This window comes from Dermacentor variabilis, chromosome 2 (assembly GCF_050947875.1).
Source record: "Dermacentor variabilis isolate Ectoservices chromosome 2, ASM5094787v1, whole genome shotgun sequence".
NCBI classification, from domain to species: domain Eukaryota; kingdom Metazoa; phylum Arthropoda; class Arachnida; order Ixodida; family Ixodidae; genus Dermacentor; species Dermacentor variabilis.
The window spans coordinates 133,959,406-133,980,966 of NC_134569.1; the positions used below are offsets into that span (position 1 = coordinate 133,959,406).

General features: G+C 48.0%; 2 protein-coding genes across 2 annotated transcripts; both read left to right on the forward strand.

Moving 5' to 3' along the window:
• The first annotated feature begins 2,736 nt into the window (after positions 1-2,736).
• On the forward strand, positions 2,737-11,699 carry LOC142570453 (uncharacterized). Its single transcript, XM_075678838.1, has 4 exons — positions 2,737-2,899; positions 6,059-6,443; positions 8,648-9,022; positions 11,663-11,699. The coding sequence occupies exons 1-4, from the start codon at positions 2,737-2,739 to the stop codon at positions 11,697-11,699; spliced, it is 960 nt and encodes a 319-aa protein (XP_075534953.1).
• LOC142570984 (uncharacterized) lies at positions 11,564-20,697 on the forward strand. Its single transcript, XM_075679279.1, has 4 exons — positions 11,564-12,060; positions 14,828-14,985; positions 18,799-19,132; positions 20,018-20,697. Exons 1-4 carry the CDS (start codon positions 11,873-11,875, stop codon positions 20,400-20,402), a joined length of 1,065 nt encoding a protein of 354 aa, XP_075535394.1. The 5' UTR covers positions 11,564-11,872; the 3' UTR covers positions 20,403-20,697.
• Positions 20,698-21,561: the final 864 nt, after the last annotated feature.

Here is a 21,561-nt window from a genome sequence, read left to right on the forward strand (position 1 = left end):
CTATCCCTTTGGGAACGCGGGAGTCTCCGGCAATTCAGAACAAAAAATCGTATTTGTTCGGCATATTAATGCATCTTTAACGCGTACACGTCATTTTACACGTTGAGTTTTCGCGGTTTTGTTACGTCGCGTGGCAGACGGGCGAAGTGGGCGCAGCCCGAACATTTTTGACGAATAGCAGAGGCGAAAAGGCATTTGATTCAATAGAGATACCAGCAGTCGTAGAAGCATTGCGTATTCAAGGAGTACAGACCACTTGCGTAAATACCTTGGAACATATCTACAGGGATTCTACAGCTACCTTAACTCTACACAAGAAAAGTAGGAAGATACCTATACAGAAAAGGGTCAGACAGGGAGACACAATCTCTCCAATGCTATTCACTGCGTCCTTGGAAGAAGTATACAAGCTATTAAACTGGGAAGGCTTCGGAGTAAGGATCTACGGTGAATATCTCAGCAATCTTCGGTTTGCCGATGACATTGTTTTATTCAGCAACACTGCAGACGAGTTACAAGCAATGATTGAGGACCTTAACAGAAAGAGCGTAAGAATGGGGCTGAAGATTAAAATGCAAAAGACAAGATAATGATGAATAGATTGGCAATGAAACAAGAGGTCCGGATCGCCAGTCAGCCTCTAGAGTCTGTGAAGAAGTGCGTTTACTTAGGTCAACTAATTACCGAGAACCCTGATCATGAGAAGTAAATTCATAGAGGAATAAAAAGGGGTTCAATCGCATACGGCAGACATTGCCAGCTCCTGACTGGAAGCTTACCGCTATCACTGAAAAGGAAGGTGTACAACTAGTGTATTTTATCGGTGCTGACATATGGGGCAGAGACTTGGAGAGGGACATAAAAGCTTGAGGCCAAGTTAAGGACCACGCAACGAGCGATAGAACGAAGAATGATAGGAATAACGTTAAGAGACAGAAAGAGAGCGGTTTGGATCAGAGAGCAAACGGGTATATACGATATTCTAATTGACATTAAGAGAAAAAAATGGATCTGGGCAGGTCATGTAATGCGCAGGTTAGATAACCGTTGGACCACTAGGGTTACAGAATAGGTACCAAGAGAACAGAAACGCAGTCGAGGACGGCAGAATACTGGGTAGAGCGATGAAATGAGGAAATTCGCGTCAGCTAGTTGGAATCGGTTGTCGCAGGACAGGGGTAATTGGAGATGGCAGGGAGAGGCCTTCGTCCTGCAGTGGTCATAAAATAGGACGATGATGATGATGATGATGATGATGATGATGATGATGATGATGATGATTGGCGAAAATGCGCCAAATAAGCAATAATTATCTTTATTTTCTTCGGTCTTTTTAAGCATAATCAGTGTGTACTCGTCATATCAGATGGAGAGCTGTCGCGGTTTGTGTGGCGTCCCGTGACGGACAGGCGAAGTCGGGGGCCACTGAAAATTTTTTTCGCAAATTGTGGAGGGCTGATTGTAGAATTGGAACAGAAAAGTTTGAAATAGGTTTACGTTACAGCTCGCCTAGTTACAATGTCTGCTAAACAACACCTGGAATGCTGGGGACATCTTTGAATCGTACAGCACCTTCTTTGGGAAGTAGGCCTTAAGTCTGAAGCCCTGCTTTTTTTTTATGCTTATTGCCTGAAGTCAGAATCTTACGGGGTTCTGAGCGTACGGTTCCGCTAACAGGCGCGAAAAACGACAACGACCCACAGATAGACAAACAAAGATTTTTGCACCTTTCGTCCCAATATGCAACACCAGCATGCCCAAATTTTCCTCCTAAAGTGTGTGTGCGCACACACACACACATGCACGCACACACACACGCACACACACACAGTGTTCGCCCTTGCACAGACCAACAGGAGCGCGCGGTGGCTTCCGGTATAAATTTTAAGAACGCTGCCGCGATAATGACTTGCGGCTGGAGCTAGCCTTTTATTACGAACTTTTTGCGAAATTGTTCCTGAGCTGAACCAATGAGTGCCAGCTGGCGGCAAAATATTGAGTCAGGTACACTTGCAGCAACGACAGAGATTCAGCTTTTCTAGTGCAATGAACGTGCTATATAACGTGCCCCAGCTAACGTGTGCTCTGTGTCGAAGAAGAAAAGCGTGTGGATGAACCCAGCCGAGCGTTGTTAGCAACCTCCTGGAGAAGTCTCCATCATTCTTTGCATTCTTTTGAATAGAGTAGTTATGTAGCACTGGTTAATTAACACGCTTTTTAGTTAACTTCACGGCAGCGATGTCCGTGCACGGTTTGTAGAGCACATTCGAAGTCATCATATTCACTTGTTTCCGACGCTTTGCCGTTTCTGCAGCTCTTTTAGCCACGCTCAAAAGAAAGCCACAGAGGCGTGGAAAGCAGCGGGCCGCGGCGGCGTTTTAATGGTTTCGCGGGCTTTGCCCTCTGCACACTGTACACTTACGTTGCAGTCGTTAGGCCAGTAATGAAGAAGTTTGCTGACTTGTCGATTGTAATTACCCAATTTACGAGAATACAAAAAAAAAAAAACGGAGGCTTCTCCAAGAGGTCGCTAATGACATACGTATCTGCAGTTGGTTTCATCCTCGCAAATAGCTTCGTGTTTTTTCCCCCTCTTACATGAGCCCTTTTAGTTGGGACATCCTGCATGAGCGTAAAGCATGCCGGATGGAAGTTGCGGCGGCGAGTCGTTGCCGAAAGCTGCAAATGCCGCGACGAACGAGAGCCCGTTGCGCAGCTTCCCCGTCGACCGAAGCGATGCAAGGCAACTCCTATGCTTTCATCAGACCGGTGCGGCGCGAGGACATCCCGGAACTGCTCCGCATCAAGAGGGCGCTGAGACAGCTGTGCGGGGAAGCCTCGCCGCAGGCGTTTCACAGAATCGACCCGCAAGGCTTTTTGGTCGCAGTCACGGACGCAGGTGATCATGAACTACGCCAGCTTGCTTGTATTCTGAATACCGACCGTTACTCATGGACACGCTATCGTAATTTCCGCAGTTCCGCCTAATTTCTGAAATGGAAGACACGCGGTGCACCCACTTAGGTCAGCCATGACTGCCTCGGCAGCGCATCGAAAGCGCTCAGCGAAGCGTCAGCCGAACGACGCGGTTGGCATACATGTGCAGAGTGTTGTCGACAATATAACTATACGCGAATATACAGCACGAAACATCGTTTACGCCTTTCTTACGATCAAGGACTGTATTCATTGGTGCATCCATTGGTAAGAGAAAGCTTTACCTCAGAAGCTGCTGTCTGAATACATCGAAACAGCAAAGTTATTTTGTTAAGCATTCACTGAGTTCATCTTGATGTTATTGTTACGTTTAAAAAAGGTAGAGTGTTTCATTGCTGTTAGCAGGTCTTTTAGGACATCAATTTTACAAATGTCGGCGAAAATTTGAGATGATTTGAAATCATTAAGTTTACAGTTCTCTAACAAAGCAATAAAAACGACGTTACGATTCTCTAAACAGCATATTCTGGGACATACAAAGCGAATAAATTTGGTGCTTTGTACACCACTAAATTATGCCACTTATTCCTGAAACAGGATTTGTGCAAAAGTCACATTCACATAACCAATGAAACGTAAAAGGGTGTGAATTCGATCGAGTTGGCAGTTTATATTTCGTCATACAATATCGTGCCATGTACAAAACACCTTTCTGTCCAGTTTATAGCTCGTTCTTTCTTAATCTGTAGAGAGTGCACCGATTTCGGCATGTTTTGTACTAATAATCATACTTATACGCTTCTAACGATGTAAGAGAGGCAGTGGGCGGAACTATAATATGGATTTGATTCAGACTTACGAAATCCGAAACTTAATTCTTGCTCCATTTTTTTTAATGTACCGACTTACGCTAATCTTTTGTGTAGACATAAAAAAATTAATTCTGGGGTTTTGCGCGCCAGAACCGCGATATGATTATGAGGCTTCCGTAAAAAAAATATCAGGCCCTAAATAAAACTATTGCTATCGACAGTAAAAACTAAATTTAGCTTTAAATTCATTGGAATAGGAAAATCGTTACAATTCCCGAGCCGTAGCTTCCTCTTAGGCGGCGACAAAAGTTGACGGAGCAAGGGGAACACTTGACCCTTTACACGGTCTGTCAAGAATATAAGAGGTGGGCTGGCATCGCCTGTCACCTGTTCTCACCTTCCCATCACTTTGACCGTGCCTATGTTTTCGACCTTATATTAACAAGAGACACCAGTCCAGCCGCGGCTGCACTGTTTCCATCCCTCTTGGTCATTGCAAACGCGCGAAATGACACCACCCGCCGCGGTATAGCCCAGCTGCTATGGCGTGTTCTGCTGCTCCGCACCATGTTGTGGGCTCGCTACCCGAGTTCGGCGGCCGCATTTCTTTTGGGGGCGACATGCGGAAAGAGGCTCATGTACTTAGAATGCACTTAGATTTAGAGGCTCGCTAGAAAACCCCCAGGTGTTCCCAATTAATCCAGATCCCTCCGGTACAACATGCCTCACACAGCCTATAGCGCTGCCTTGGGACGTTGAACCCCATGAATCAATGAATGACATGGCGCCGGGCGCATTGTTTATTGGTCTTCATAAACGAATAAGTGCGTCTTTGTCTCGCTTACATTGCACTCTGAAAGGACGTGAAAGTTTAAAGGTACGTACGGTAAATGAAATATATTCAGCCGCGTTAGATGAGTAGATTATTTGTGTAGAAGTCTATCCTCGCCCTCTGTGAGCCAATATACGACTCATAGTTGCGTATAATATTGCCACTCAGGGCATAGCTGCCGCACCTTCAGTTTGAACCGCCCGAGCCCAAGCGTACGAGCTGACCGCACGCGACACCCGTCGCGGTGGTTTAGTGGCTACGGTTTTAAGCGGCTAAGCACGAGGTAGGGAGATCAAATCCGGGCCGCGGCGGCCGCATTTCGAGGGGGGGGTGAAATGCGGAAACGCCCGTGTCCCGTTCATTGGAGGCACGTTAAAGATCCCCTGGTGGTCAAAATTATTTCGGAGTCCCCCACTACGGCGTGCATCATAATCAAGTCGTAGTTAACCCGCCATGGTTGCTTAGTGGCTATGGTGTCGGGCTGCTGAGCGTGAGGTCGCAGGATTGAATCCCGGCCACGGCGGCAACATTCCGGTGGGGGCGAAATGCGAAAACACCCGTGTACTTAGATTTAGGTGCAAGTTAAAGAACTCCAGGTGGTCGAAATTTCCGGAGTCCTCCTCCACTACGGCGTGCCTCATAATCAGAAAGTGGTTTTGGCACGTAAAACCTCGTAATCTAATTTTTAAGTCGCCGTTTCGGCACATCAAACCCCTTAGTTCACACCACACGACATCTCTCTCTGCCTGTCTCTGTGAATGAGCCATGCCATAGTCGAGAATAGGTGGCGCCACTCGAATTTCTTAGAGCGCTGCTCTTAGGCACCCGTTCCTGCGTTGAGCGTCAGCGTCGACGTAACTGAGCGAACGAGCGTAGCGAAAGATGAAAGAGCGAACACGGAGCGCAGCGAGGGATGAAAGACGGTGAGAGCGAAAAAAGCGCGAGGAGGAAAGCGGAGGAGGGAGGTGCAGCGGAACCATGAGGAGAAAAGTGGAGTGCCGCACGAGACGGACTCCATGGCAGTGACCAGGCATGCGGCGAGCGCGTGTGCCGCTGGCGTGGTCTTCAAATCCACTGCGCATGCGCTACTTCGCCTGCGGTGCCGCCACCGCTAGGGAATGCGCTCCAGTCACGCGTTCCCGCGTTCACGCTTTCTTTCTGAACAATGAGTGATGCAACCGGTGGAAACGCTTCGCCTGCCCCTGCTGCTAAACGAGCAGCACAAGCAGGGAGGACCCTGTCGTTCAGAATCAAATTCTTTGCCGCTATATATTGGGAATTCAAAACACCTCTTCAAAATTCGCATTAGGGAGTATCATAATCGTCGGTGAATTTTTTCGTCATTTCTTTTCATTTCAGAAGCTCCGTCTTTTGTTACGAATGATGGATTCGTTGTTATGCAGAAGCCTGTTCTTTCAATCTAGCCGGATTTAATATTTTCCCTTAGTCTCCCTTCAGTGAAGGCCTCTTCGCGTAGGCGCAGGCGAAGTGTGCGGCGGCTGCTGCATCAGCATCCTCTCCGACAGCGTGGCGACGGTCGGCTTCTGGTGCGTTCGGCCCGAGTTGCGCCACAGCACACTGCCCGAGCAGCTTCTGCGGGCCGCACTCCGGAGGGCCGGCAACAGAAACGTGATGCTGCGCAGCGACGGCTGCACCGTCCGCGAGTTGCAGCGCGTCGAGCTCTTCCCCCGCGTCGGCCGCTGGCTGTTCCACAAGGTGGGACCGGCACCGCCGCGCCTGGACGCCCTGCCCGAGAGGGTCGAGGGAGTGCGCGTCAAGGACTTCAACGAGTACACGCACGCCGACACTGTTGGCTCGTACGCTACGGACGTGCTCAAGATGCCCATGCGCGAGTACCTCAGGTGAGCTGCAGAGTAATACAAGCACCGCGAACACTCGCGCCGTCGTGCTGACACGGTGTCGACGGCGCATGCGCGGCACACGCGTGGTGCTTAAATATGTCCCCAGTCTCTCGCAGTGCATTTGGCAGCAAAAGTGGCCGCGCCGCCAATTCCAGTGCAATAACTTTTTTGTGAATCCGGGTCCAGAACGCTAGTGCTCATGTGCACTTGATTATACGAAAACTGGTGATGGTACCACTTCATTATAGTTCTTGTCAGTGGGTGATCGTTATACTTTCTTGCGTGATATTTACACTTGTGCTTTGCTTCTGGCGCTAAGGCAGGTTGGAATCGAGATATCGCGGCTCACATCTTCGATCGTACGTTGCGTTCTTACGTGCTTTGCTCTTATCTGTTACTGATGTCCTGCGCCACGGCATATTCGGTCAACGGCCAGAGAAACAGTGCTCCAGGTTTCTAATAGCGACCGATACGAAGCATGGTGCGGACAACTTGTATCACAAGCAGCTTCTTCAAAGTTTTCAAGTTGAGTTATTGTCCAGGATGGTCACATTAAGGAAACCAGCGCCAATTTTGTGTTTCGCCCCTCAATCCCTTCTCCCAATCTGTTTTGGTAAGCATATAAATGTTCGCCCTTGCCTTTTGATCCAGGAAGTATACGGGCGGATCATATTTAAGTTTCATGAAATTTTTAAAAATCACCTGTGGCAGAAATCATCATTCTTGTCCTTGAGCTATATTATTCGTAGAGGCGGACATTACTAGCACGAGAATTCTAACTCAACTGAATTAACAAAAAATTAAGAAAATGGTAATGGCGTAAAATGACAGAGAAAGAAGACAGCAGGATAGAACCTGGTTAAGGCTGCGCCCGTCTCATCGTGAAGTCAGGGAGAGCAGGCACTCCTTCGTTATTCTGCAAAACATGGCGCGAAATACTAACAGCTTGCATGCTCGTTACTGCGAAGCCAAACCACAAAACACATACGCAATGGGAGAACATGAAGAGTTCCTTGCGCGCACTTGAAAATAAAATTAAGTTGCGCACATCGTATGTCCCGCTGCATATAGCCTTTAAATAAAACCATTCAAGAAAGCGTCGCTTAACGCGAGTTCCAACGAGTGCATTGAACATGCCGTAAGCTTTTTTTTTTTCGTTTAACTTTGTTTCTGCGCCACCAAAGTGCGGTTGTGTTGGGGGATCGCAGACATAGCGGCTTATCGAGAAGTGACCGTGTCTATAGCAGGCAGTGCAGATCATCGTGTGCGCGAAAAAGAAAGTCCACTTGGAACAGTCCAGAATCATGCGCAGCGCACTAGCATACAGGTGAACATACCGAAAATTTATGAACACCAAGCCGAAACTCCTTTTGTTCTTACGCTGCCGTTGCGCTGCCGAGCGTGAAGGCGTGGTCTCGATCCCACCACTAACAAAGGCGACAGGTGTCTGTTTTTTTTTGCATTTTTAATGCGTTCGCATCCTTATAGTACCTCACGCTCTTTCCGGGGCTATGTATGTATGTATGTATGTATGTATGTATGTATGTATGTATGTATGTATGTATGTATGTATGTATGTATGTATGTATGTATGTATGTATGTATGTATGTATGTATGTATGTATGTATGTATGTATGTATGTATGTATGTATGTATGTATGTATGTATGTATGTATGTATGTATGTATGTATGTATGTATGTATGTATGTATGTATGTATGTATGTATGTATGTATGTATGTATGTATGTATGTATGTATGTATGTATGTATGTATGTATGCATGCATGCATGCATGCATGCATGCATGCATGCATGCATGTATGTATGTATGTATGTATGTATGTATGTATGTATGTATGTATGTATGTAAGCACGTACGTACGTACATAACCGTTTCCCTGCCTACCTGGTTCCCTGTAGCCGAATGGGTAGCGCATCGGACTGCTGTGCTGATGCAACATGGTTCGAAGCCAACCTTCGGACCAGCTTGAGTGACTGGGTATGTGACTGTAGGTGTTTGGAGCTCTTCAACGAACGTCTTTCACGCCGACATGGCTCACTGTAAATGCAGGAGTCAAAAATTCGTCCGAGAGAGCGCGTACGCTATGTGCAGTGTCAAAGTTTGAGGTCTCAATGTGTACTTCTACTCTGTGCGAGGCAATATGTAGCAAGTGAAACCTCCATCCTTGTCACGCGCGCAGTGCCTTGTCCAGACAGCCGGGAGTCGTGTTCAAAGTGGCCTTCGCGCGCAAAAGCGTGTGCGGCATGGGCGCCATGGAGCGGGACGTGGGCGGCTGCGCGCTCGTTCGCCACCTCATGGCCAACGGCTTGCGTGAGGCGTACCTTCTGCTGCGAAGTCTGCTCGTCGAATTCCCGCCCGCAACCTCGGCGGGTGTCTGCATGGTGGCCACCGCCAAGCGCTTCCCCCCCACCGAAAGCGGTCCTTCTGATCGCCAAGGAGGCCGGGGCCAACCGACCTTCTTCTACGAGCCCCTGGGACTGCAATACGTGTCCACTATGCTCATGGCGTTCACGCAGAGGGAGCCCGCTATCGATTACAATCGCCTATTTGCACTGTACGCCGTAGCTCTGTCTTCGTGTTTGTGTTATCTCTCCTGCAAGCTTGAAATGCCAATTTACACGTATATTTTACATGTATACATGTATATATTTATGAGTTAGCATTGTTAGGGTACTTCACGCACTTTCCGGTGGCCATGTATCTATATGTGCTTGTATGTTTGTACCTAATCCATTCCCTGCCTACGTGGGCCACTGGGTAGTCCTTGGTCGAATGGGTAGCGCGTCGAGCTCCTGTGCTGAAGGAACAGGGCTCGAAACCAATTTTTAGACCCACTTGGGTCACTGAGTATACGCCAGTGTGTACATACATCCTCAACGAACCTTTTTCACGCCGACATGGGTCACTGTTCGAAGAAAGCCTGACGGCGACTTGGATCACTGGGTATGTGACACTGGGTCTGTGCTTGTCTTCAATGAATCCCTTTGATGGCAACTTGAGTCACTGGGTATGTGCCAGTAGGTCTGTGCCGCTCTTCAATGAACGTCTTTGACGCCAACTTCGGTAGCTAGCTATGTGGCTCTACAATGACAAAACCAATCCTTTAAATTTTTCCGATGTTGAGCAGAATCAAACCCACGTCACACGGGTTCCTCAAAGACAGCGACCCTACGCATTAGCAGGCTGCGCCATGAATTCACGGAGTATGTGCCGCTCTTCAGTGAACCTCTCGCCAACTTGGGTCACTCAGTATGTGGCAGTGTGTGTGCGGCAAGCGAGGGAACAATTACTAGCGTTCGCAGGCACCGACGCGCCACGCTTCTTGCCTTGGAGGCCGCGCGCTGACTTCTCGGCAGTGTCACCGGATGGCGCAGCGCGTCCAAAAAGAAAGGCGCGACAGGTGCCCGTTTACCGCATGACGCATTTCTCATCGTTAGCGCGCCATGAATTCCGGAGGCCACGTGCAGGCTTCGCAGCGGCGGCGTTAGATGACGCTGAGTGCGCTTAAGAAAGCGCGAAAGAGGAATCCTGCTGCAGTACGCGCCTCGTACATAAATCGTTTCGACGGTGGCAATAAGTTTTGTCGCTGTATTGATGCAGTGCTAAACGGGTTACCGTCGACAGTAATTGTGAGGTTGGTTCTGCTGTAATTTTTTTTACAATAACCATCATGACCATGATGACTTCAAGCCATGGTACATACAAACAGGGGGAAAGGGGGATGGACCAAGAATCGAGTGGCGCAGGCAGAAATGCAGTAATTCAATGGGCGCTTAAAGCTCAATAAGTGAAACAAATAACAGTAGAAAATGAAGAGTGTGCTGCAATGTTCAGACTAGGGCAATATAATTTGTGTTTTAATTAAAAGTAACGAACAAAAATAAATAAATCTTCCAATCGCGCCGGCGGTTCGGGCCACAGGGCTTCTCAGAAACTGAATGGTTCGGGTTGCAGTTGCTGTGCCCTCAAATCGTGACTCATAACGACGAGGGAGATTGGGCACACTGGGTGTTATAAAAAGTGCACACAACGCAAAGCAAATGAGAAAAAAAAAAGATTAATAAGGCAACATTGCGTCACATAATAACAGCGCTGTTTTGATCAGGCCACGTAATCTTTTCTTGTCACCGTTATCTTCGTCATTGTCTTATTAAGCTCCTCCTCGAGAAATGCCGTTTTACAGTGGTTTTCAGTCGCCCTCACGATGGGTGATGATAATGGAAGGAACGAGGTGAAGGACACATTGCATAAGTGTTATCATTGCATAAGTGTTATAAGCAAAGTCTGCCCGACTCTTGGCCAATCCCCGCGAGTGGGTAAGCGCCAAACTCAAGGACATCATCATCATCATCATAATCACAAGCGTGAGTCCAGGCCCGCGTCGGCCAAGAAAGTGTACGCCGTAGCTTTCTCTTCGCGTTTGTGATATTTCTACTGCAAGCTTGAAATGCCAATTTACATGTATATAGCGTTGTGAGGGTACTTCACGCACTTTCCGGTGGCCATGTATCTATCTATGCTTGTATGATTTTACCTAACCGATTCCCTGCCTACCTGAGTCACTGGGTCGTCCGCGGTCGAATGGGTAGCGCGTCGAGCTCCTGCGCTGCGGTAACAGGGCTCGAAACCAACTGTCAGACTGATTTGGGTTACTGAGTATGTAGCAATCTGTGCATACATCCTCAACCTTGGAGTTTTCTCAAAAATGTTTCGCCTAGGAACAATCAAGCTTATCAATATCAAACTTGGTATAAACAACGTGTCTTAAAGAAACGTTTCAGCGGATTAGGCTTTCCTCCACGGACTAGACAAAACTTCCCCTCTTCCCCTTCCCTTACGTAGAGTAGCAGGCCAGATGCTCCATTTTCTGGCCGACCTCTCTACACTTTCCTATCATTAAACTACTTCTTCTTCTTCAGTCGTCCTTGTCCTGCGTCAACTCTATAGCTTCGAAATTCCATATTTTAAATTCCAATGAAACAAAAGAAAAGAAAATGAAATAGACAAACGGGTCACCCATTTTTCCGTGGCTAAGAATTAATTTTGCGTGAGAAAGTAAAAGAAAGAGGAAGAAGAAATCACCGTCGAGGACGCCACCCGAGCGTTCGTGTGCCCGGCACGGCTCGTCGCCGAAGCCGCCGTTTCTAAGGACCCTTCCAAAATCTGTACTAACGGTGCTGGTGCATCTAACCAGCCCACACCTCGACACGCTGGCCACCAGCCCTCCGTAGAAGCGCCGTCCCGAACGCGGGCCAATCCGCATGAAGGGAGTCGACGGGATTCTTGTCCGTGTCCACGACAACGGACGGCTTGAGTGACGTGGACTACTTCGCCGGTACCGTGCCGCCGAAGAAACGTGAGCCACGCCAAGACTCGTCTTTTCTCCCTATGCATATATCTTCGAATGAGTAATTTTGAACAGGCTGCAGACATGTTCGACTGCTGTTACCGTGGCCTGAAGGGCAAGGAGTCTTCGGACAATGTGGTCCCGAAGCGCACCTTTCTAATGAAGAGCACTGGTACGAAGCCGTCCATCGGACCGCTCTCCGTCGCTACGGTAGACCACCCTACACACGAAGACACCGAGGAAAAGTGAGTGGCAAGGGCCGTCGTTCGATTGGATTCATTATAATTATTAGGATAGGGCTGCAGCCTCTCGGAGTGGCCTACTCAGGTTCAAATCACCTGCAATGAAGACCATCACCCCATGCACGTAGCCCTAATAGCGCAGTTTTACCGCGGGTATAGCTTGCGACGAACAAAGAAGTAACTTAATCGCTGCAAACTTCGTTCTTACACCATTGTTTCTCTTTTCTAGGTACATAAAACGATAAGTGAAGGTTTCGTAACACTGTTTAGTAACCTAAAGCAGTCATTCACTGAAATGCTACTCAGTGGCACCTGCATGTCCACAGTGTTAGTACAGCTGTCATAGCAAAACTGCTGCTGCGAAGAGACACGATAGATAACGTCTGCTCCAAAATATTCGCTCCAAGCGAGCGATCCAAATTTCGTCGTATAAAGAGAAAGTTGTGATCGTAGAAGTGAGACAGAAATATGTGGAGGCGATATTGAGAATGTAAAGGGTGGTCCGAGGGAAAAATTAGAAGCATGTGGGGTAATTAGGCACGTTGTGAAAGGTTACCAGCATAATATTTATTGGGCTTTGGAGCTTTCTCAAAAGTGCTTCGTTTTGAAACAGTCAAGCTTATAAATATCAAGCTTGGTATAAAGTGTCTTAAACGTTTGAGCGGATTAGGATTTCTCCAGGGGCTAGACAAAAGTTCACAGGAATATATTTTGGGTTTGTAAGTTTATGTTCAATAAGTTTCAGAGCTGTGGGTGCTTTGGGAACGCCGTGTAAAAAAGCCTTAACATGCTTCTTTAAGAAGAAAATTAAATTTCCTGCAAGCAAACGACTCTTCATTGATGACCCAAATACGGCATACGTATATGGAAAGCCTTCTACAATGAAACCGTTCACATACTTTAAGTGCCAGGGTGTTCATTTGGAAGGGTAATTGTAAGCGCCACCAGCGCGACGACATCTGTGGTTCCTCGCGGCTTGCCACGTAAAGTATGGACTTTTGAACCTAGGATGACGCAAGGGTTTCCTTCAGTGCGGTTCCTGCGATCGAAAAATGGTCTGGAGAGGATTAGCACTTCCGGTCTTCATTTCAGTCTAACATAGATCGTGCCTTCACCACATAGACAGGAGTTTTCAATGGCAGGCCTCCACGCTTCGTAACGCTGGTTACCTGAATGATTCATTGAGAGCTCTCGGCAGGAACACAAACCAAGAGCTGAAGGGCCCGCAGAAACATGCGGTTGTGCCGAACAACGACGGGTCTCCAGGGTCCGCCATCGCAGTGGTTTCGTACGTTCACAGATAGGCACAACTTCATAAAACTCGCAAAGTTTCAAGGGATCAAAGAAATTGCTCTGACCTCCCGGCCACAAGTCGTAATAGATGTGCTTGCGAGTGAACATGGATAATTTTCGACAATGTACAGTTAAACATACGCGTAGTGTGAGCAGGATGGGGTGAACTGCTTGCCCCTCTCGTGTGTGCTGCTACATGGGCTAAAATGGGCAATGTACTTATAAAAATAGCAGTTTCGGCCGAAAGGCGAAGCATCGATTGCGATAGCAAGTTAGTAGACAGCCATCTGCCGTATAAGCTTGTACACACTCGCTTACTAACTAAATTAACATGGTGTCCGCACGCACATGCCAACATGTGCCGTCACACTCGATCACCGCCGCCACTCGCTGACAGTGACATTCATGCTGTCTGCACCGCGTCAACGCAAACTGAGCGGCGAGAACACATCACACGCAAAGCTAAAAGCCATCGGCCCACCTAGACTCTGCCCCAAAGCAAATCGCTTTCAAGATAAAGGCCGCGCGACCACGCGAGTCCATGTAACGCAGCGTTTTGGGCGCGTTGTCGCGGCATGATGAGCGCCGGTGTGTACCACGTCTTTCTGTGTCCTCGCCGTTTCGTGCGCTATAAGCCACATGAAGTGAGCCCACGACATTCGCAGTTGCTGCCGATGTACACCCCCCCCCCCCCCAACTCCGCTCGCATAGTTTCCTTGCGCGCGACGGAAGACGGCACGCTTCCTCCCCGCTTTCCTTCATTGCGCACGCGATATTGTGCCGCAATCGTCGGCACACCCTCGCACGCTTTCACTCGCACATACAGCATACGGTGCGCGGTGACGGTGTTATCGCCGTTAGACTTTGTGCGTAACATCACGGCGAAGGCCAAATGCGCCTGGGGTGTTTATATAATTGCTATCGCAATAGAAAAACAAGGTAGCACGCGAACAGTATATGCCAGCGCTGTTGTCACTTGGCGGCACACTGTGGTAGCTGTGCTTGTAGTGCCCTTCTTGAAGAGGCATCATATACATGTTATCAGCAACAAAAAGGGCACACACGCGCGTGTAATTCAAATAAAGGCCATAGTTCTAAATAACAAAAAAGGCAGCTTATGCGTGAGAATTCCGTCATTCGCTTTACCTAGGAGGAAATATAGATATTTTTCTCCCGCGTCCACAAGCCTTCCATAGGAATACAATTTAAATGCGCGGCCATGATTAATTTTCCTGTTTTCGAGAGTTTCGCTTCAATAAAATTCACTTGTTGCTCAGCGGCTTTCTTGTTTCCTAGGGATATGCCCCTGATTAATGTTGTGCTGGCCAAGCCAGTTTATAGGTTCCCATTAGGACAGCAAAATACCAATTTTCACCGGCAGGCTTAGCTATAATATATGCAGCACACTCAGCAACTGCTGTCAAGGTTCTTGTAATTTTCTGAGATATGCTTTCTTTTTTCGGACTACAACTCTCAGATGTCAGCGGAACTTTGTGATTCGGGCAATGCGACCTGAGGAGCTAGAAGCGGCCTACAATATTCGTCTCCAGACAAATTACGTGTTCTCCAAGAACACCATCCAGACATCGTGGAAGTTGCAGCCGGATAGCTTCCTGGTTGCCGTCAGCGACGACGGTAAGCATCTAAGCAACTCTAAATAGTTGTGCATCAGTGAACATTCTGAAACTTAGACGGTCTTTAGGATCGGCCTAACATAACCTCTCGATGTTTTGGCTAAGATTTCAGCAAATAAATTGGAGTTGAAACGACTGATGGAGGCTCTTTCAAGTGCATTACCCTCGCTGCCTGCAACGCTGACACACCATTTTCAACAGACAAACAATGAAGTATATTTTCCGGCGCGAGCGTAGCACACAGTCCCTGTGTAGAAAAATGCATATGTAGAAAATTATAGTTTATAAATGTAAAGCCAGTTCCACGCAGTGAAAGCTCTCAAAACAGCGAAGATGGTGGCCATTTTTTCAAGTTTGAGCTCGTGTTCAGTGCGATTTTCATGAAAGTCTTTTGTCTTGTCGTCGTTTTGCTAGATTGGAGCTTCGGTTCCGGATTGTACGCACGTGTCAGTTGCGTGAGCTTATGATCAAAGCACAGTTTATCACACACCTTGCAGCTGTGGCAGCACTCACGGTCGAGGAATTTTTTGATGAAGCGGCCATCGGCACCCTCCGTGGGAGGAATCTTTCTGCGCCGACGTCTCTGCTCGTCCCCCTGCTCTGGATGTTGGGGGTTAGCTTGCCTCTGCTGTCGCTTGGCTTGCGTTGCTTTCTCTTAAAAGTGGGTGTTGGCTTGCCTCCACTGGCGCTTGGCATGCGCTTCCCGTTCTCGATCCTCGGGGATAGAAGCCTCCATGCCGCGCTTTGCTTGCGCTTCTCGCTCTCGAAGCTCGGGATTTGCGCGGATTTGCGCTGTCGCTCTCGTGCGAGCTCCCGCTGCCGGTCGCGCCGAGGGGAATCTACGGGGCGAAAGGGCGCGCGCCGGTGAAACACCTACTCCTATACCCCTCTCCTGCACCCTCCCTCGGCGTGCGCTATGCCCCCTGGCCTCCTGCGTGACACCGGACAACGGATGGCGAATGCTCGACTTGGAACAGCTCCACTGTTAAAAGTGTATGTGTCAGCGTACAGCGTATCAGCGTTTTCTACGCAGACAGAGCGCGCACTCCCTCTGTGGCCCCCGTCATTGGCCTTTGATACACAAAACCGCGCATATCACCATCAGCAGCACGCACTCTCCCCCCTCTTAAACTTACCTACCTCCAGTTGCTGAAGGCTGGTAGACCGCTGAAATCCTGTCTTGTCAAATTATGTTGTCAAACGATAAAAAGAGGTGCCTCGAACCTGAGTCAACTGTTCAAGGCGGTCAGGACGAAGCGATGGCTTGACGGCTGGAAAGCAGAGAGAAGTGGTGGTGGCTGACATAGCTTTCCCGCCATTGCACCATTGTATAGCTAGCGTCCCCTACCAACTGCCCGCAAGCTTCCTCCTTCTTCCAAAGCCACTGCAACTGGCTGTGCTATATAAAGCCCAGGACTTGCGAAGCGAACGATAAGAAATAAAGTTAGCCTGCGTACTCGAAGCAGCTGCGTGCTATGAAGGTCTGTACGAATGCGCACTTCCACACCGTCAAAAGTGCTTTCCTCTATTCTACAGGTCACGTAGCCAGGGAAAACAGCGCCTGAATTCACAAAAACGGTCTTACGCTAAAACTGTTCGTAAGAACCAACGTCAGCCAATGACAATGTTGGACATAATATTAGCTACGGTCGCCGGTCAGTGGCGTAGAGCACTTACGAACAAAAAGCTTTGTGAATTCGGCCCCACAAGCGGTATATAGCCCCACTGAACTGAGAGAAAGATCTAAGGACTCTACGATGTCGTTAGCACTTTCTTTCTGAACGAGTTCTCCACTGTGCTGCGTGCGGTGTCGCACGAGTTTACTTCGTGCAGATGCAGCGCTGCGCCTGCGTGTCACGTGGTCATTGCAAATCGAGAAGAGTGTAGTGACCAGTGGTACACTGTGTCTTCTGTTGCGGGTGGCTTAGCCTTTTTAACATAGTTGATGCATTGAAATAGAAACGATTTACTTGATGCTAGTGAAGCGGTGGCTGTGGATGCAAATTTTTCGCCAAAAATTGTATGTCAAGGGAAACCCGTGCGAACCAAAGGAATTCAATGCATTGCAAGCCTTTACCAACGTGTCCTGACAACGATCCATGCACCGAATTTGTAACTGGCCTCTTGAATCTTAAGTAACACACCACGAAAAACGCTGACAAGATTGAAAGAAGTAACGGGTAAGTTAATGCTTCTTTCATTCTTACATGTCTATTTTTCGCTTTGTTATAGCTAAGAGGAAAATTGAGCCCCGGCCCAACTCCGACGTCGGCTATTCGAATACATGTAAAACGCAGAAATGCTTTTCTGAGATAAACACTAGGCCGATTTTACTGAAACTTGTTGCACTTGAGAGAAAGTTAAATTCTGCTAATGACTGCTGGAAGCGGAAATTTTATTTAGGGCCCGAAAATTTGAAAATGACCTTTTAAAATTGGTAAGTTCGAAAAAAAAAACGGGACCATGATGTTTACAAATTCGCCGCTCTGCACTAAGAACAGATATCGCAATTCATAAATTGCCTCCGTTAGAGCATCGAAAGCGGACAAATTTGATAGATAAATTTACATCTTACATGAATTTTTTACATTGTTTACAAGGGTTTTGCAAAAGCCCTACTCACATATTAGAGATCTATTTGAAAGCCATGCATAATATATCAATTTTGCCCGCTTTAAGTGTACTATTAGATGCAATTTACACAATTGCGATATCGTTTCTCATTGCTGAGTTACAGATTTGTAAACGTGATAGTTTCGTTTTCTGAAGATTAACCATCTTCAACAACTTTTATTAAAAAATTGACGGCCTAAATAAAAAATTCGCTGCCAACAGTCACGAGGTCCTAACTTTTTCATTTACATTCAACAAACCTCATCAAATTCGGTGCAGTGATTGCCGAGAAAAACGATTTCTCCTTTCCTATGTATTTAGACAGGAGCCCCGGAATTAAAGCTTCCTCTTAAGACGAAGCTATAACTCACCCAGATGTCACTTCTTTTTAATTCACCTCCTTAAGCGAGCCAGACTGACAGTTGTAACTAAAGTGGAAGACGTGTACGTCCGGGCACCAATGATCGACTATCCCGATGCATTTCCTCTGTTAACCGAGAGTTTGCACGACACCTCTACTTCCAAACTAGCGACTTACAGGAGCACCGCAAGATTGTGCTGAGCGGGCTCCAGTACGATTTGAAATTAAAGGTCGGATTGCAGGTGGCGCGCGCTCTGTTGTCACAATTGAGCGCAAAAATTGTGCGCTTGCTGGACTAGTGCAGAAAGTGCGGCGAAATCGAATATGCCTTTGATTAGCTAGCGAACTTGTTATTAGTTTAGGGCACCGAACAATCAGGAGCAATTCTTACGAATGAGACGCTTTGCGATTTCGGGCACTACGGCTGCAACCTCGAAATACGTCTGCGCACTTACCGTCTAGAGCCGAGCTCGCGGCTTGAGCAACTGAGGGAGAGCAAGCATTTTCCGCAGATTTCTTCAAACCAACGCCAGTTAGGTAAAGTAAAGATACAGCGAACGAAAATCGTGCACAATACGTAACAGGCAGCGCTTCGAAACTGCGGATGGTCTATTCACAACGTTACTGCCTTCCAACTTCTGAAATACACATTCTATGTTTTATCCTCTTAACAAATACGCAGTGTAATGCTTCTTTTGTTGCTTTTCTCAATACCTATGCTCCCTGTTAAGTCAGGTGGTTGTGTTCAAGAGTCAACAGCGCGCATGGACTTCGCGTTTCGGAGATCAGTGACCGTTTTACAGATGCTTAGTTAAACGCGCACCACGGGGGACCACCCAGGTGAAGTGTTCGGCACCATCTCGATGGTCAAGTACAGCGAAGACGTGATGTTCCTGGGCCTGCTGGTCGTGAGGGAGGACCTGCGCAACAGGCGCATCGGCACCGAGCTCCTCAAGGCGGGTTTAGAGAAGGCGGGCAACAAGAACAAGTTCATGCGCTGCATCCTCCCGCTGGAGCCCTTGTTCAACCGCATGAACTTGTTCATGATGCGTTCGTCCGTGCTGCTTGGCCGCAACGAGCCCGCCAAGGTGGACGAGGCCAAGGTGATCGTAGTGGACACGCGTGGTGTGACCGTCAAGCCTTACGACCCCGCCATTTGGGACAGGCTGCGAAAGTGAGTGGCAATAAGATCGGCCGCAGTGTAAGACAGCACTACAGAATTAAGACCCGGGCCGTTATGGTGGAAGGCAGGAGTACGGCGAAACTCGGCACCCCCCTATAGCAGTGGGAATGCCCTGATGCGGATGAATTAGTGACACAAAGATACATGAAGCTGCTTAAATTTCACTGGCTTTGTTTCACTAGGACCTTACCTCATGGGGCCCACAAAAAAGATAGTGTAGCGAGAACATGAGCGGCAGGGTCATGGTGTGCGAACCAATGACGAATGCTGAAAGGAATTTGAAAGATACCGAACTCGCTAAGGATCTCGCCCAGTGGCAAATATTCGGCAATAATATTAATGAGAAAGCCTGAAAGGCAATGATACTGGTATAGATTGTATTCGCAACAATCTTGCTCAGGGCTAGTTTACTAAAGCTACTGTACGCTGGGAGTGCGCTCATGGTAAAACAAGGACGAAATAAAGGAACAACACAGATGCGCATGCGTACACGAGTCATAGCAGACTGAACGCCTTCACACACCTGAGCTCCTGAACCGTATCTTTATCGCATCGCCAATGTGCCCTGACCAATCCAACGACTTTCTTTTTTGCCCTCTCTTAAGCGATTACATCATTAGTGCAATAGGGCTTGCACAAGATCCCCGCAAATATGACACCTTGAAGCTAGAGACAAATGAATAAAATGCCAGCCAAAACTTTCCTAACGAACGACAATAACTTCCACCGCTATTGCATGGGCAACACGCGGATCCAAGCGCAGTCGTTGATTTTGACGGCACGCTCTGGAAGCATGCTCTCTGCTCAAGTGACTTGTCCGCGCTCAACAGACACTTAGCGGTATACACGAATGACCCTACGCTGCTCACGGCGCAGGTACGACGAGGACCTGATGACCGTGGACCGGTCGAAGCTGCTGCAGGCCTTCATCGACGAGGAAGGCACGACCACCGAGGTGGCCCTGCGAGAGGACGGCTCCGTGGCCGGCTACAGTGTCGTGCAGCTCATGACCGACGGCTCGTGGTACTTCTACATGCTGGCCGCCGACACGCACGACGTGGCGCGCATGCTCATCGGCCACTTCGTGCACGGCTGTCCGACGGCCAAGAACAAGGGCGTCGTGCTGGTCAGCCCGCTCTGGCCCACCGAGGAGGAGTCCTTCATCGTGCGTGCCCTCGGCTGGAGCGTTACCAAACGCTCCGTCTGCCGCTTCACCGACCACGAGCTCAAGTTCGACTACAGCAGGATATTTTCCATGTAGACATTCGTAAAGCGGGGCCCACGCTGCCTCGATCTAGCAGACGCCGTGCAAGTGCTGAAAATAAAAAAAAATAAATAAATTGTAAAAAGTCCCCACGCAGGGGCATGTGCGATGCACAGGGGATTGGTAGCCTTATTGGGCCCTGAATCTGACAAAGTTTCAATCGAAATGGCTACTGCTCTAAGATGGTCGCTAGGCTCCATGGATTCGACGCGACAACACTGTTACAAAATTGGGCCTTTTCATGGAACTTGCACGGTGTAACCTTACTAACCTGATGCTTTGAAATAAAGAAAACGGCAGCATAGTTGCCATTCTGTATTCTTTCCATTTTTTAATTTTTTTTAGGTACATGTGTGCAGTTAGCATGCAGCTGCTTCGAGTCCGAGCAATATTGTACCGAGACGCGTCGAAACCAACATTTAAGCGCAGTTGAGGCATCCCTGCCGCTTTTCCAGAACGTTCCCTGAGGTTCGCTTTATTTGAGCATGAACTTGTGCGCCATTCTTACTGGCGCAGGTAGAAACATCTTTATTCCCTAATTATTAAAACTCTTGGATAGATATGACTACCAAGAACGCCAGCGTTAATTTATTCGATGTTCGCATGACCGACTCCCCAGCTTGAACATAAGTATTCTCGTAGTATATTATGATTCGGCGTGCAGCTTACTATCGTACCACATTAGTGCTGATAGCATTTCATGAGTGTTTCAAGAAAGCCTGCAATTTATGAACTACGTAAGGACACACGGGTATACGACCGCTACCCTTTGCGAATAAAACTAATTTGTTATTGCCGTTAGCGTTGTATGTTGATAAGCAAACGCTGCGTTCTGGCGACCAAAATATATAGAGGTGCGCTCTTTGCGATTATTGATGACCGATTGGAGGGGCCAATAATTTTAAAACATAACTTTCATAGTTTCTTTCGCCCGTCTTCACTGTTGCCTGATGGTTCGATTCGGCAAGGAAAACGTTCGTTCGTTCGTTCGTTCGTTCGTTCGTTCGTTCGTTCGTTCGTTCGTTCGTTCGTTCGTTCGTTCGTTCGTTCGTTCGTTCGTTCGTTCGTTCGTTCGTTCGTTCGTTCGTTCGTTCGTTCGTTCGTTCGTTCGTTCGTTCGTTCGCTCGCTCGCTCGTTCGTTCGTTCGTTCGTTCGT

Excerpts from the sequence above, each read along its gene's own strand:
- LOC142570984 (XM_075679279.1), top strand. The coding sequence starts at position 11,873 with ATGAGTAATTTTGAACAGGCTGCAGACATGTTCGACTGCTGTTACCGT. Across the intron at positions 14,986-18,798 it reads GGTTGCCGTCAGCGACGACG|GTGAAGTGTTCGGCACCATC; the intron begins GTAAGCATCTAA and ends GGGACCACCCAG. Across the intron at positions 19,133-20,017 it reads ATTTGGGACAGGCTGCGAAA|GTACGACGAGGACCTGATGA; the intron begins GTGAGTGGCAAT and ends CTCACGGCGCAG.
- LOC142570453 (XM_075678838.1), top strand. The coding sequence starts at position 2,737 with ATGCAAGGCAACTCCTATGCTTTCATCAGACCGGTGCGGCGCGAGGAC. Across the intron at positions 6,444-8,647 it reads CCCATGCGCGAGTACCTCAG|TGCCTTGTCCAGACAGCCGG; the intron begins GTGAGCTGCAGA and ends TCACGCGCGCAG. Across the intron at positions 9,023-11,662 it reads TACAATCGCCTATTTGCACT|CCCACACCTCGACACGCTGG; the intron begins GTACGCCGTAGC and ends GCATCTAACCAG.